General features: G+C 40.8%; 1 protein-coding gene across 3 annotated transcripts in view; it reads left to right on the forward strand.

The window, feature by feature from the left end:
* The window catches only part of LOC134572080 (sulfotransferase 1C4-like), a 52864-nt gene extending 41881 nt beyond the window's left edge, over positions 1–10983 (forward strand). Inside the window, exons 1-8 of one of the 3 annotated variants that reach the window (XM_063430889.1) lie at positions 2639–2954; positions 3944–4116; positions 5783–5911; positions 7075–7172; positions 8244–8370; positions 10207–10301; positions 10395–10575; positions 10787–10983. In XM_063430889.1, the coding sequence (XP_063286959.1) occupies positions 3945–4116; positions 5783–5911; positions 7075–7172; positions 8244–8370; positions 10207–10301; positions 10395–10575; positions 10787–10899 (915 nt within the window). In that variant the 5' untranslated portion in view covers positions 2639–2954; position 3944 and the 3' untranslated portion in view covers positions 10900–10983. Of the gene's footprint in view, positions 1–2638; positions 2955–3943; positions 4117–5782; positions 5912–7074; positions 7173–8243; positions 8371–10206; positions 10302–10394; positions 10576–10786 lie in introns of those variants that run through there. The other 2 variants (XM_063430890.1, XM_063430892.1) reach the window with 2 other exon arrangements.
* The last annotated feature ends 6419 nt before the right edge of the window (positions 10984–17402 follow it).

Raw genomic sequence — 17402 nt, forward strand, 5'->3', positions numbered from 1 at the left:
CGAATTAGTTAGCCAGGTAATCCAAGATATAGGGGTATGAAGAGGAGATTCAGAAGGGGTCCGGTGATGGACCACACGGACTCTCTAGGAGTGATCCAAAGGATTAGCAAGGAAGTTCATGCAATTGGTCAGATTAACACACTAATTGTCCCCTGAGGTGTTGGAGATTGGAGTTTAATTAACCAAGGGTGTGTACGTTATTGTGCAAAATGTACCCTCCCCTTGTCCCTTCCTTACCCTTTTTCTATCTTTTCTCTATCCTCTTTATTACCTTTATTTTTATGAGAAATTTAAATAAAATATTTAAATAAAAAAATAGGATAAATCAGGTGTTAGCAAGTCACGTTGTGGGGGTTTATCTGTTACAAGCTGCGCTATGTATACATGTTTTATTGCTAAACATATTATTTTATAATCCATATATTTATTTTTTTTACTTTTGTTTAGTCAAAGTTCTATTGGTGTTTAAAGTATAATATCTAACTTGTTAAATTTAATGTATATGCTGCTCGTTCTAAACATAAGTCTGTGTACATTTTATTTCCTACAAACCTAATGAGTATATGTCTAACAAAAATTACCGTGAGCGCTTTTTATTTACAAACTTTATTCTGTATATGTTTATACAAATTACAAGCTTAGTGTTTATACACTTTATTACAATATTTACAGAGTAATGTTTATACAGTTAGCAATTAAATATTTACTTGCACTCTATTCCAAATCCCTATGTACATTGAAGTACATGGAGGTTATTTATTTACTCCAATGGCCATGAGAGGGAATGCCCACCTGCCACGTCAAGGCAGACCTTAGGTGGGTCCTACACTGAACCTTCACCTTGCTTCCTTCCGCTTCAGGTAATATTATCTCTAATGAGACAGAGAGGGGTATTGTTTTCCCTATTAAGGGTTAGTAAGTTTGTAGGGGTTTAAAAGAAAATTACCCCTCTGTGTCTCATTAGAGATTTTATTTTTACCTTAAGCAGGGGTCAAGTCCTGGGGAATAAAGTGTGGGAACTCACTCGAGTTCCACCCTCACCCCACACAGACTCACAGACAGGCACACACGTACACACACACACACACATACATACACACACATACATACACACACTCACATACACACACTCACATACACATACACTCAGACACACACTCACTCCCAGACACACACACACTCCCAGACACACACACACTCCCAGACACACACACTCCCAGACACATACACAGACACACACACATACACTCACAGACACATACACACACACACACTCACAGACACACACACATACACTCACAGACACACACTCACACACAGACACACACACACACACACACTCACAGACACACACACACACATACACTCACAGACACACACACATACACTCACAGACACACACACACATACACTCACAGACACACACACTCACATACACAAAAATTATTTGTATATATATTTTTTAATTTAAAAATGTCCAGGCACTCAGTGGGCGGCAAAAAATGCCGCCCCCAAATGTCCCCGTGTTCCCCCTGTCATGGGGGGCCCAAGAGGTGGCCTAATGGCCACCTGAAGGATCCCCCCCGGCCGGCTCTTGTCTCGCTGTCAGACGCGGCGAGGGAGCTGTGTCCTCTCTGCTCCCTCTCGCCGCGCGGGCTGTCTGCTGATGCCGGGAGCCGGAAATGACGTCATATTCCGGCTCCCAGCATCAGCAAACGGCGCGCGGCGAGAGGGAGCAGAGAGGACACAGCTCCCTCGCCGCGTCTGACAGCGAGACAAGAGCCGGCCGGGGGGGATCCTTCAGGTGGCCATTAGGCCACCTCTTGGGCCCCCCATGACAGGGGGAACACGGGGACATTTGGTGGCGGCATTTTTTGCCGCCCCCTGAGTGCCTGCAGGACCACAAACGGGAACGGCGTTCCTGCACTAAAAAAAGGGCAGGAACGCCGTTCCCACGCGTTCCTGCAGGACTCGAGCCCTGACCTTAAGCTGAAGCAAGCAAGGTGAATTGTTAGTTTAGGACCCACCTAAGAGGTCTGCCTTGACGTGGCAGGTGGCCATACCCTCTCGTGGCCATTGGAGTCATACTAAAAACCTCTATTTATATAAATATTCAGGGATTTGGGACATTGTGCAAGTACCTTTTTTTTGGGGGGGGGGGGGGTAGGGGGGTTATTGTATGTATTGGGGCTGTTGTGTACTATGGTCATTGCTGCCGTCCAGGAGTAGTGGGAGTTTGAGCGCAGGACTTTTTTGTGCATTTCTAAATAATCTTGACTTTTTTCCTCCCAACATTTTGCAGATCAGGTGTGAACTCATTCCCACTGAGTTTATTGCATGTGCTCGGATAGTGTAAGAGCGCTGCCATTATGTAATCTGATATTACGTAAACGGACTCATTCACAACGCACTGGTTATGGATTAACTGTTTCACCGCAAGCTCCCATTGTTCACATCTCTGCTATGCTGCTGATATTCGTTATAATTACATTGTTCGAGTGAACCAGGTGGAAAAGATAAAGACCCTTTAACAAACGTAAATAAAACAAGATAATGTGGAGTTCAGCAGGATTCGAGGGAAGGGCTTGGACATTCACCGGGGAGACAATGGGGGTGGAAGGAAAGGGGGGGCGGTAGGCTGAGAGGTAGGAACATGAATACACACTTGGGTTTGTTTTTCTATACTGTGTAGGAATGCAAGAGAGGAAGCTGTGAGGCTTTATAAAGGGGTAAGGGTGAATGGAGACAAGGGGAGGACGTAGAATTCATAGAAGGAAGCTTTAATTAAACAGAACAAAGTTCAAGTTAGGGAGAGGGTAACAGGAAGAGGAGTGGGACTAGACATAGCCCAGGCCTGCGGCAGATAACAAACCGTAATAGTTACAAAGAGCTAAAACTAATCCCGCAGAAGCCGGACAAGTCGAGAGCTCCTTTATCAGGTAAAAGCTTCCCAGGTAAGACACACAATGAATGACCTCACACAGAGGGATTATTCCATAAACTGGGACTGTCTGCGGGCAATTCACCTGGGATGGGAATTATTACCAATAGATAACACAGCTGGATACAATGCTTCGATGGATACCTTTTTATAATTCAGTAGCCGTGTCCTCAAATGTCCCCGGTTTCAGTGTAAGAGATAAAACGCCCAGAGGGCCATACTGTTTCATTCATACGGGAACTAAAAGAATGGTGGGGAGATTACAACAAGGGATGGGAGTTAGTCTGACAAAGCTGATGTATTACTTATTGAATATGGAAGTGGTTTAAGTGTAAGGATTTCTCTCGATGTCATTGTATCCTAGCGTGTTATTGCGTGTGCACTGACTCAGAATTCTCCCTCTATAATGGGAGAATTGGGAAAACATTACACTTAAAGAATCAGTTTTGCTTAAATATAAAAGGTTGTTTTTTTTCTGTGCAATGACACATCTGGAGGGAGATTTAAGAAATGCACGAAAATGTTCTGAAAACAGGCGACGAGAACACAACAAACTAAATCCCTAGAAATCAATCTGTATTCTAATCCAGGAGTTTTCAGCCAATCAGAATACAGCCCAAAAGTTATCCTATAACCGTGTGTGTATGTATGTATGGATATGTGTGTATAGATAGATAGATAGATATATAGATAGATACTGGATAGATAGATAGATAGACAGATAGACAGATAGACAGATAGACAGATAGACAGACAGATAGATAGATAGATAGATAGATAGATAGATACAGTTTGCCATACAGATAGCAGTCTCAATACTTTTCAAAAATGTTTGTAAAACATAACTTTTATTTGCTCAAATAAAAATTCAACATTTCAGTTTCATAAGCAAAACTTTCTTCAGTTCCTGAACAGGTAAAGTATACTCTAAAGTGTTTCTTTCAGATAACCTGACCTGAAACCTTTTTATCGTTGTCATTTATAAATCCCCATTTAATCTAGAATGGATCAAGAAATGTTGGATACATTGGTCAAAGAGTTGGAGAAGCATCGCTTTTCCATGGGCCAAGTTGAAGGAGTTCCCCTGCCAGGGGACACGTGTGATGCCTGGGACACAATATACAACTTTCAGGCCAGAGAAGATGATGTCCTGATTGCAACTTACCCCAAAGCAGGTGAGAAGAGACTCTGCACAGATTGTAAGCTCTTCGGTGAGGCGACAGCTCCCCAATCTCTTCCTCTGGGTTTTAATCTCTGGCGAAGACGTTCTAATGCTCTCTCTATTAAACACCTTGAGATTCTTTGCTCTTAAATTCAGACAGGATCGCGTTACTGGAAACAAAGGTTTTTATCACGAACCATAAGTTTCACCAGGACAATGAGAGAGCCTGTGAAGTATGTATTTATCATGCAGGGCGCTGTGTGTGATCACAAGGTTTATGTAAAGGACTATTAGGGATCAAAGTTTTAAAAGACAATCGCTATGTTGAACTTTGCCTCAAAATTCATTATTATACAGAACCCTGAGTATACATAACACACACATGGTCATTGACATAGGTAAAAGAATGGAGGTAGAAATTTCTACAAATCTAGCCGTGAATTTATCAGAATTTGCCCAAGACTGGAAGGTCTAAAAATTTATTCAGTTGGCCACTGAGTTTCGGTGTTGACACTAAACCTGAGACTGAGTAGTTTAAGAATTGTTTAAGAAATAATTCACAAACTATTCCAGATTATTTCCCAAAATAATAATTGAATACATTAAGTATGTATTGCAAAGAGTTAAAAATACATGAAAATGGATAAAAGTGTGGGGACCCCCAGACATGTCAGTAACCAGGGGTAATCTGCCAAAAGCACCCATCCTATTCAAACCGTGGCGGGTATGCATTGTGGGATAATCTTGTCCTGGTCCTCCGAATGTTGTGGTATACTGCTAATTAAATGAGTCATGAGTCCCCGGGGTCTTTCGGTAACCGGGCAGATGCGCTGCTGGTATGTTTCCCAATCTCTCGTGTGGGTAAAGTTGTGACCTGAGGGTTCTGTGGCTTTTCTCGCTGTTGGTGAGGATTGAACTCAGACTCTGTTCTACAGTACTACATGCAGTTTACAGTACGTGTCCGCTCCATATGTGCCTTTCAGATATTGTCTGTCTCTCTGTCCGTCCATCCATCCAAAATCTCATCCAATCTATATGTAGCACCATACCTAGGCCCATGTCGTCCTATTAGTGGAGCAGTTACCTGATACTGTTTTATTACACGATCCGATTCAACCGTGGGATAAACATAAATCATAATGAAACTGATATCTGTGGGATGATTTAAATCCTATTCATCTGAGATTCGTTACTCTGAGTGAAACTCCTTAATTAGCGTACAGGGAAGAATAAATGCAAATATTTTTTTTCTTCGTCTAAATCTCCTCTGTTTGACCTAAATCCACCTTCTACGCCCTGTGATTACTAAATGCCTTCATTATACCTCTTTAGCGTTCTCAGTTACCAGTCAGGTTATAGATGCTAAAGATATGAAACACAAAATCTGAGCTGTCGTTCCTGGGTGCAAGCAGTTCAAACTTGTCATGATTGATGTGCTATGAGCTGTCACTGATAGTACATCCCCTGCCTTTGCTGTTGGGTGACAGCGAAACATTGGAAGGCGTGTGTGTATGTGTGGCCATTTTTAATTATTGAATACACATTTATATAATGAAAAAAACATAGAAATGGCTGATAGGACCTTGGCAGCGCTTCCATTTATTTCCGTTTATGTTTTGATGATGATTTTATTTATATTACATTTGCTTTAAAAAGGAAAAATGATGTCATGTTTGCAGGGACCACATGGGCTCAAGAAATTCTGGACCTGATTCTTCAGGAGGGTGACGTAGAGAAAGCCATGCGGGCCCCGTGCTTTATGAAAGTGCCATTTATAGACCTGGTTCCAAATAAGATCATACCTTCTGGTAATAGAATACAGCTTCTTAGACAATGACTGTACCTTTAAAACGTATCTGGGCTGTGCATTATGGAAAACTGGGACAAAAGTTTGAAATGTAGAGCAGTTACCATGGAAACCACATAGACATTAAACGTTTCCGCTAGGCTGTGACATTCTGCCCCAAATTGCTTCATAAGCCCAAGAACCCCAGAACTTGCAGTTAAAACCATATTGACTCACAGCTTGGGTTTATTCTACACCAGCAATGGGCAACCTTCACAACTGCACCTAACAATGACTTCAAAATCCCAAAATCCCGTCATGTGCAAAATAACTCTTTTTAGCTGTTTTCTGAGAATCACACTCGATCCATCAAAACACATTCAATGATTAGAATTTCTCGAGCAAAAAAGATTGTCGGGAGCTGAACAGTCATTCGAATGTTCTGTTAAATGTTATGTACTTACATCTTCTAAAACTCCTCTTCACCCGGCAGGAGCTGATCATTCTCAGATTTGTTTCTGCTTCCATATCGTCCCTGATATAACCCTGATTAGTAGGTTAAAGGTGTTCGAGTGAGACAGTCCTGCAGAATTTACTAGTTCTATACTATGTATTGATTGGCTTAAATGGATTCTCCAGTGCCAGGAAAACATATTAGTTTCCCTCCTACACCCCATCCCAAGTTGCTGAAGGGGTTAAAACCGTTTCACTGACTTACTGGAGTCCACCGCTGATGTCTCTACTCTACGCCTCCTCTACACTACTCTATTCAATGCTTTCCTATTGGGATTTTGGCGACACTGGAGGTCCTCACATAGCATGAGGACGTCCAGCGTTGCTTAAAACACTTTTCGTGTTCTATGAACACGGAAGTCCCTCTAGTGGCCGCCTGATAGACAGCCACTAGAGGAGGACTTAATCCTGCAGGGTAAATAGTGCAGTTTATGAAAACTGCAATAATTACACTTGCAGGGTTAAGGGTAGTGGGAGTTGGCACCCAGACTACGCCCCCTGACCCAGCATCACTTTCACTTAGACTATATCACATGGTGAAAAATTCAGTTTTGTGTGAGACAGTCATTTCATTATCTTTTACTGTAAAGATCCTGCGGTTATACAGAAAGTAGACAATAAGAGCGGTAAAGAGACATGGAACAGGATATTATCTGTATTTCTCTGTTGTAGGAATTGACCTTGCAAATGCAATGACGTCCCAACGTTTAATAAAAACTCACCTTCCTATACGGCTGATTCCTCCCTCTTTCTGGGAAAAGAATGCAAAGGTAAGTGGTCAGGGACAACAACTGGGTGTAAGGTGCAACATCTAAAACTTCATTTTAATCTCTCCTATTACTTCCTATGTCCTTCCCTATAACCCCTCATATTACTCCCTATAACTCCTCCTATTGCTCCATATAACCCTCCATATAACTCCTCCTATTACTCCATATAACCTCCCTATAACTCATCCTATTACTCCATATAACCCTCCTTGTAACCCCTCCTATTACTCCATATAACCCTCCCTATAACTCCTCCTATTGCTCCATATAACCCTCCCTATAACTCCTCCTATTACTCCATATAACCCTCCCTATAACTCCTCCTATTACTCCATATAACCCTCCCTATAACTCCTCCTATTATTCCATATGACCCTCCCTATAACTCCTCCTATTACTCCATATAACCCTCCCTATAACTCCTCCTATTACTCCATATAACCCTCCCTATAACCCCTCCTATTACTCCATATAACCTTTCCTATAACTCCTCCTATTACTCCATATAACCCTCCCTATAACTCCTCCTATTGCTCCATATATCCCTCCCTATAACTCCTCCTATTACTCCATATAACCCTCCCTATAACTCCTCCTATTACTCCATATAACCCTCCCTATAACTCCTCCTATTACTCCATATAACCCTCCCTATAACCCTCCTATTACTCCATATAACCCTCCCTATAACTCCTCCTATTACTCCATATAACCCTCCCTATAACTCCTCCTATTACTCCATATAACCCTCCCTATAACTCCTCCTATTACTCCATATAACCCTCCCTATAACCCTCCTATTACTCCATATAACCCTCCCTATAACTCCTCCTATTACTCCATATAACCCTCCCTATAACTCCTCCTATTACTCCATATAACCCTCCCTATAACCCTCCTATTACTCCATATAACCCTCCCTATAACTCCTCCTATTACTCCATATAACCCTCCCTATAACCCCTCCTATTATTCCATATAACCCTCCCTATAACTCCTCCTCTTTCGCCATTTCCCCTGCAGGTTGATCATGTTATATAGCATGATGCAGTCACATTTCTCCTCCTGCAGGTTGTATATGTTGCTAGGAATGCCAAGGACTGTATGGTTTCCTACTATTTCTTCCAGAAGATGAATAAAGGTCTCCCGGAACCCGGGACCTGGGATAATTACTTCTCATCCTTCCTGTCTGGAGAAGGTGAGTGGGCAGAGGGTCTTTGTGTTGATTCTGATTTCTCTGTCTGAATTCGGAGCCAGACTTGCTGTCAGACCTTCTAAGGTCCTATTCATTTATTGTTTCATTTATTTCAGCACAGACTGTGTCACATGGAGTCGTAATGTTTATCTGCTCATCATCTACAGATTGTGTGAGACAGATTGAGGTCCGGGCAGGGGGGTTATAACCAATCCAAATGATAAAACAGATACATACTTTAAAAGTTACTAAACATTTGGCAAATCCCTCCGCATTATTCTATTACTGAACTCTGTCCACACCAGGAAGTGAATTGGCCTATCAGAAGCCCCTCTTTCTGGTCTATGGTGTCTGAACTGTTGGACATGATTAACCCAGCACTGCAAGAGGTGAAGTGTAGGAGGGTAGGAGCCAACCAGCTCGGTTCTGCTCAGAGCAAAGCTTTCTGTTGTTTGGGATCCAGGGATCATCTTTCTATTTATGATAGCTGTTATTGGAATTACATCTCCCAGAATATTTCTCTACAATCCCCGATTACATTTCCAACTGTTTTATTGCAAACTGTTTGTTGGAAGGGAGTGAGAGAAAGGGTCTGAATACTGGTGCAGGAATCAGTGGGAATTACAAAATTATTTATGCAGAAACAGTCAATTATGTGGCTAAAAGCTATGATCAGTACCAGTTGAACCCAGATTAAAGTTTAAATATCAGATTGGGAAACTTTATGAATAAACAAAGTTACAACTGCAAACTGTAGTGAAATTAGAGAGTTTTGCTAACAAAACATATCAGAATGTTTTAAGCATTGACTATTAAATGTTAAAGGAACACTATAGGGTCAGGAACACAAACATGTATTCCTGATCCTTTATTGTTAAAACCACCATCTAGCCCCCACCCTTCCAAGGCCTCTCCTTGCCCCCTAACATTTGACATTTATTCCAGTCTGCTGCTGCTGGCTTTGCCCCTGATCTGCCTCCTTGGCTGACATTATCAAAAGTGATGATCAAAAGCCAATCACAATGCTTTCCCATAGGTCTGGATTGGCTGAGAGTGTCAATTTTGATTATCTCAGCCAAGGAGGTGGGCCGGGGCGGAGCCAAATGCTGTTCTTGCCAATCAGCATCTTCTCATAGAGATTCATTGAATCAATGTATCTCTATGAGGAAAGTTCAGTGTCTGCATGCAGGGAGTGGAGACACTGAATGTCAGTCACACTGTGCAGCACTGCCCCAGGAAGCATCTCTAACAGCCATCTGAGGAGTGGCCAGTGAAGTTATCACTAGGCTGTAATGCAAACACTGCATTTTCTCTGAAACAAATACCCTGCAGGGACTCTCTATACTCACCAAAACAACTACATTAAGCTGTATACTATACATTAAGCTGTAGTTGTTTTGGTGACTATAGTGTCCCTTTAAGTTTCATTGCAGACTTTAGTGTAATACATTTTAAAATCTATTCATGATGGTCAATGGTGAATGTCAGGGCTTTCTTAGATTTTATAGCTCACTACTCCATTTATTTGAGTATTAAAATGACGGTAACATCCTACAGGCCATGCTCACACAGACAGTCAGTGACAGAACTGAAGATCATACGTTTTCCTTTTATGATTTGACCATGTTGAGTAAGCCGGTCCTGGCATTGAGTCATGTAATCTTTGTTCTTTCTCATAATTCTCTGGGGAACCTGATTTGACCATGTATAGTAAGTCAGTGGTTGCAATGGGTCATGTAATCTTTGTTCTTTTCCATAATTCTCTGGGGAACCTGATTTGACCATGTAGAGTAAGTCAGTGGTGGCAATGGGTCATGTAATCTTTGTTCTTTCTTGTAGTTCCCTGGGGAAGCTGGTTTGACCATGTGATTGGCTGGTGGAAAGCAAGAGACAAACATCAGATACTCTACATCTTCTACGAGGACATGATCGAGGTATAGATGGCAATTATGGAAAAAAGGTTGAGTATTAAAAATAAATAAACAAACAAACAAACAAATATTACCCTAAATCCCTTATGTAACCAGGACCCAATGCGTGAGATTCGCAGAATGGTCAAGTTTCTCGGCAAGGATCTATCTGAAGATGTTTTGGAGACAATCAAACACCACACCTCCTTCCAGGCCATGAAGAATAATCCAATGACCAATTTCAGTGTGCTTCCTTCGGTTGTGTTTGATCAGTCCATCTCAGCATTTATGAGGAAAGGTATGTATTCTACGTACACAATGTTTTTTTTATTCCATGTATCGGATGTTATTTCACTCTAACCACTCTAGTTTAAATCACAGGGATTTCTTGAATTACTGGAGTAGTATATATTTTTTTCTTTTAAATATTTGCAGTAAAAACATCAGTACATAAGTTATCCTGGCTCCCCAATGTTCTCTGACCCCTTAACACCCATTTCTTTTTCCAGGAACTGTTGGAGACTGGAAGAATCATTTCACAGTTGCCCAGAACAATGTATTTGATGAAGAATACGAAAAGAAGATGGAAGGACAAGACCTGACCTTTCGTATGGAACTATGAGGCATAAACACTAGCAGAACTGTTTTTATAAACAATGCTTTATAAATTAAAAAATAAAATAAATTGTAATTTTTCTGACTCACAGAGCTTTGCCATCATGCTAAATATTTCCGGTTTCATCCATACAAGAGGAAATCCCCCAGCCGCATTTCTTACTATTGTACCTAACCCCAGAACTCTTGGACCAATTGGAGGACTATTATGGATCTTGTATGGCCAACTATCTTATACCTGCAATGCTCGTCTACCTCAGCCAGCAGTGGCCCCTCTATATCAGGGAACAGGAGTATCCCACATTATCTGTGATAGTTAAACGTTTTAAGAAGGTTCCTTTATACCACTACTGGCTCCAACTTACAGAGTTATTTACTAACTCGAGAATTCAAAGTGAATTTAAAATTTAAAGCCAGAGTTGCCCATCTGAAAGCAAAGCTAACTTTGAATTTTTGAGATTCACGTTGATTCTTCGATTTGGTGAATAACCATGTTAATATTTTTGGATACGCTTTACAAATGATTTAATATTGTTGGATAAACTATTAAAATTAGTGTGGATATATTTTATATTGTGAGGGCCATTGTCTTTAATCTGTCTGATATGTCATTATATTGCAACCATCCATTTTCCTTCTGCACATATTTCATATTATTACATTCTATGCATTGTATATATTAGGACTATAGTATGGGCTTTTTAGTTTTCGGTCGGAGTACTTTTCTCAGTGATATTTGGTTTAAACACTGAGTTATCTTTCTGTGACAGAGCGAAGTTCAATGGGACATAGTAGACGTGGCTCAAAGAAGATCGTTAATCTATCCACAATTCTATATGTATAAATTGATATATAAATATATTGATAAATGTTATAAATCAATAAAGTGCATAAAGGTGCTCCAACCGAGAGTGCAAATATGAGTATAAAGTGCCCTTATATAAAGTGCTATAAATATTTTTTGGTTTGATACATTATATCAGAATTTATGCTTAAAGAGAAGAAAATTAAAATAATACATTAAAATAAATTAATTGAAAAGTAAAACACAAAATTAGTAAAAACCAAAAAAGGTTATGTTTAAAGTTTTCACTTTTAAACATAGAAACATAGAATGTGACGGCAGATAAGAACCATTCGACCCATCTAGTCTGCCCAATTTTCGAAATACTTTCATTAGTCCCTGGCCTTATCTTATAGTTAGGATAGCCTTATGCCTATCCCACGCATGCTTAAACTCCTTTACTGTGTTAACCTCTACCACTTCAGCTGGAAGGCTATTCCATGCATCCACTACTCTCTCAGTAAAGTAATACTTCCTGATATTATTTTTAAACTGTTGTCCCTATAATTTAAGACTATGTCCTCTTGTTGTGGTAGTTTCTTCTTTTAAATATAGTCTCCTCCTTTACTGTGTTGATTCCCTTTATGTATTTAAATGTTTCTATCATATCCCCCCGTGTCTCGTCTTTCCTCCAAGCTATACATGTTAAGATCCTTTAACCTTTCCTGGTAAGATTTATCCTGCTATCCATGAACCAGTTTAGTAGCCCTTCTCTGAACTCTCTCTAAAGTATCAATATCCTTCTGAAGATACAGTCTCCAGTACTACGTACAATACTCCAAGTGAGGTCTCACCAGTGTTCTGTACAATGGCATGAGCACATCCCTCTTTCTACTGCTAATACCTCTCCCTATACAACCAAGCATTCTGATAGCATTTCCTGCTTCTCTAATACATTGTCTGCCTACCTTTAAGTCATCAGAAATAATCACCCCTAAATCCCTTTCCTCAGATGTTGAGGTTAGGACTCTATCAAATATTTTGTACTCTACCCTTGGGTTTTTACGTCCAAGATGCATTATCTTGCACTTATCCACATTAAATGTCAGTTGCCACAACTCTGACCATTTTTCTAGTTCACCTAAATCATTTGCCATTTGGCGTATCCCTCCTGGAACATCAACCCTGTTACATATCTTAGTATCATCAGCAAAAATACATACCTTACCATCAAGACCTTCTGCAATATCACTAATACATTTTTTAAAGAGAATGGGTCCAAGTACAGATCCCTGAGGTACCCCACTGGTGACAAGCCCAAGCTTCGAATATACTCCATTGACTACAACCCTCTGTTGCCGGTCACTCAGCCACTGCCTTACCCATTCAACAATATTGGAATCCAAACTTAAAGATTGCAATTTATTGATAAGCCTTCTATGTGCAACAGTGTCAAAAGCCTTACTGAAATCGAGGTAAGCAATGTCTACTGCACCACCCTGATCTAATATTTTAGTTACTCAATCAAAACAATCAATACGATTAGTTTGTCATGATCTCCCTGAAGTAAACCCATGTTGTCTCTGATCTTGAAATCCATGTGTTTTTAGATGTTCAACAATCCTATCCTTTAACATGGTTTCCATCACTTTCCCCACTACTGAAGTAAGGCTTACTGGCCTATAGTTGCTCGACTCCTCCCTATTACCTTTCTTGTGAATGGGCACAACATTTGCTAACTTCCAATCTTCTGGGACTACTCCTGTTAACAATGATTGGTTAAATAAATCTGTTAATGCTTTTGCTAGTACACCACTAAGCTCTTTTAATAGCTTTGGGTGTATTCCATCAGGTCCCATTGACTTATTTGTCTTCACTTTTGACAGTTGAAATAGAACTCCTTCCTCTGTAAACTCACATGTAATAAATTACTTCTTTATCCTTTTTCCTAACTGAGGCCCCTTTCCTTCATTTTCATCTGTAAATACCGAACAAAAATATTAATTGAGGCAGTCAGCTAGACCTTTATCCTCATCTACATACCTTCCTTCTTTTGTTTTTAATCTAACTAATCATTGTTTTACTTTTCTTTTCTCATTTATGTATCTAAAAAATGTTTTGTCCCATATTTTTACTGACTGTGCTATTTTCTCTTCTGTGTGTGATTTGGAGGCTCTTATTACTCGCTTAGCCTCTTTCTGCCTAATCTTATAGATCATTCTGTCTTCCTCACTCTGGTTTTTTTTTTTATAATTACTAAATGCTAACTTTTAGTTTTTTTTACTATTTTGCCCACATCTGCGGAGTGCCACAGTGGATTCTTGAATTTATTGCTTTTACTGACAAGCCTAATGCAATTTATTTTCTGTTGCCTTCAGCAGTGCAACTTTTAAATCCCATTTCTCTTGGACTCCATTTAAATTGTTCCAGTCTGATAATGACTCCTTTACACATATTCTAATTTTAGAAAAGTCTGTTTTTCTAAAGTCTAAAACTTTTGTTTTTGTGTGGTGTGACTCAGTCACTGTTCTTATATTAAACCACACTGACTGATGATCACTGGATCCTAAACTTTTACCTACAGTAATATCTAATACCAAATCTCCATTAGTTAACACTAAATCTAGTATGGCCTCCTTACGAGTTGGCTCCTCAACGACTTGTTTTAGAGACAATCCCAGTAGGGAGTTTAGAAGATGTGTGCTCCTGGCACAAGTAGCTATTTTTGTTTTCCAATTCACATCAGGAAGATTAAAGTCACCCATGATGATAACTTCCCCCTTTATTGTCATTTTAGCTATTTCCTCAACTAGTAGATTATCTAACTCTTCAATTTGTCCTGGGGGCCTATAAATCACACCTACACGAGTTACTGTGTGATTACCAAATTCTAACGTAACCCAAACGGACTCTATGTTCGCCTCACTAACTTTTATTAGGCTAGATTTTATGCTATCCTTCACATACAGGGCCACCCCTCCCCTTTCCTGCCTTCCCTGTCTTTTCTATATAAAGAGTACCCTGGTATTGCTATGTCCCAGCCATTTTTCTCATTATACCATGTCTCAGTAACAGCGACTAAATCTACACTATCAGATGCCATTATTGCCACGAGTTCATGGATCTTATTCCCTAAACTGCGAGCATTTGTAGACATGACTCTAAGCTTATCATTTTTTAACACACTTGCTACAGGCACCTTCTGGACAATTGGATTGATGTTTTATCACCCTTTTGCCCCCCCCCCCCCCCCCCCCCAGTTTAAATACATCCTAGCAAAACCTCTAAACTGCTCACTGAGAACATTTGTTCCCTTTTGAGAAAGAAGCAAACACTCTTTTTTGTACAGTTTATTTCCATTCCAAACAGAGCTACCATGAGAAATAAAGCCAAATCCTTGCTCCCGACCCCATTCACCAAGCCACAAGTTAAAGTCCCTAATACGCATCCGCCTGTCGTTCTGAGTGTTATGCACAGGCAGAACATCAGACTATGACAGTGTGGAAGCAACCTGCCGTATATCATTGACAAAAATACAAAAAATATCCTTTTCCTTTGAAACCTCATTGCAAGTCAAGTAATTTGTCCCTAGATGGACAAGTACATCCAATTCCCCTTCCTGCTTTGCTCGCTTAACAATATTACAAATGCGTCTCATGTCTCTGTGAGCAGTAGCTCCAGGAAGACATCTCACAAGACCACCATTATCCATCTCCACACCTCTTATGATGGAATCCCCCAACAACAACTGCTTTCTATTAGGCCTCACCATAGTCTCCAAGCCTGTCTCCACAACACCACTACCCTCAGTGCCTGAGCCTGTATCCACAACACCACTACCCTCAGTGCCTGAGCCTGTCTCCACAACACCACTACCCTCAGTGCCTGAGCCTGTCTCCACAACACCACTACCCTCAGTGCCTGAGCCTGTCTCCACAACACCACTACCCTCAGTGCCTGAGCCTGTCTCCACAACACCACTACCCTCAGTGCCTGAGCCTGTCTCCACAACACCACTACCCTCAGTGCCTGAGCCTGTCTCCACAACACCAATACCCTAAGTGCCTGAGCCTGTCTCCACAACACCACTACCCTCAGTGCCTGAGCCTGTTTCCACAACACCACTACCCTCAGTGCCTGAGCCTGACTCCACAACACCACTACCCTCAGTGCCTGAGCCTGTCTCCACAACACCACTACCCTCAGTGCCTGAGCCTGACTCCACAACACCACTACCCTCAGTGCCTGAGCCTGTCTCCACAACACCATTACACTCTGAAAGTGCAGAAAATGAATTATGTAGAACAACAGACTGTGCAATATGCCTTTTATCCACAGCTCTAAGTCTACCAGATCCTACAGTAATCCATCTGCCATTCCTAGTATGTCTCTGCGGCAGAGGCTTTGCAGCAGTTCCAGCCTGAGTTTGTTTACCAGATAATTTACAAATCTCAGACTTCAAAAATGCAATCTCCTGCCGCAAAATAGAGAACTGTCTACAGATTAGACAACAACTAAACCTCCAAAAAGTGGAACGTGAAACAAATGCATAACAACCATTGCACTGAACTAAGTCTGCCATTCCAATAAGGTGAATAATTTAAATAAAAGAAAACTTCAATTTTTGTTCTCCTGAATACCTCGGATTACCTCCAGTTTACCTCCAGAATATCTCCAACCACACACACTTAGAAGCAACTATTAGATGAAGCAACCAACCTAAATTAGCCAAGCTAATGACAACAACTCTTATATACTCCTAAAATCACCTCCCACTAGGAATGTTTAACACCTGGGTAGGCCGCAAACAATAGCTAATTTAAACAGCAATCAATAGCTAGTAGCTAACTAATCAAATCAAATGCCTTATAATTACCAACAGGAAATCAAACCTTGTGCAATCAGTAACCTTTTCCTACAGATGAATCTTACCTGTAACAGTAAAAAAGAAAACTCTTAGCACAACTCTTAGACAGTTGAAGCTTCTGTAAAACTCTCCAGAATATCTCCAACCACACACTTCGAAGCAGCACTTAGATGAAGCAACCAAGCTATATTAAAGGTGCACTGTTTAATGGGTCTGTCTGCAGCTCCCGGAGGTCCCTCCGATAACAGGACAAAAATCTTCTCCCATAAACCCATGCACGGTAGTGTTTATCACAGTTTATTGCTATCAGTTTACACATAGCTGCTTCACTATTTAGTAAATCTGACAATGTGCAGCTATTGGCAGGGCTGTGGTCTCCAGCTTCTTGGAGTGGAGAGAGCTCAGAACAAGTTGAACAAATATGAGGCATCTGGTTTAGTGATGTCACGAACATAACATTTTCCGTTCGCGAACGGCGAACGCGAATTGCCGCAAATGTTCGCGAACGGGCGAAGTGGGCGAACCGCCATAGACTTCAATAGGCAGGCGAAATTTAAAACCCACAGGGACTCTTTCTGGCCACAATAGTGATGGAAAAGTTGTTTCAAGAGGACTAACACCTGGACTGTGGCATGCATGAGAGGGATCCATGGCAAAACTCCCATGGAAAATTACAAAATTACGAACCGTCCGGGACATCACTAATCTGGTTACTTGGCATTCTTAAGCCAAGCTGCCAATGGCTGCAAGGGGCTTTACGCACCATACCCCATGCAATTATGCAACCTTGTGATGCTTTAACACTGTAACATTTTACCAGGTAGGGTTCTGATTGCATTTGAGACATCGGTTTGGTATT

Source organism: Pelobates fuscus, chromosome 8 (assembly GCF_036172605.1).
Source record: "Pelobates fuscus isolate aPelFus1 chromosome 8, aPelFus1.pri, whole genome shotgun sequence".
Taxonomy (NCBI): Eukaryota; Metazoa; Chordata; class Amphibia; order Anura; family Pelobatidae; genus Pelobates; species Pelobates fuscus.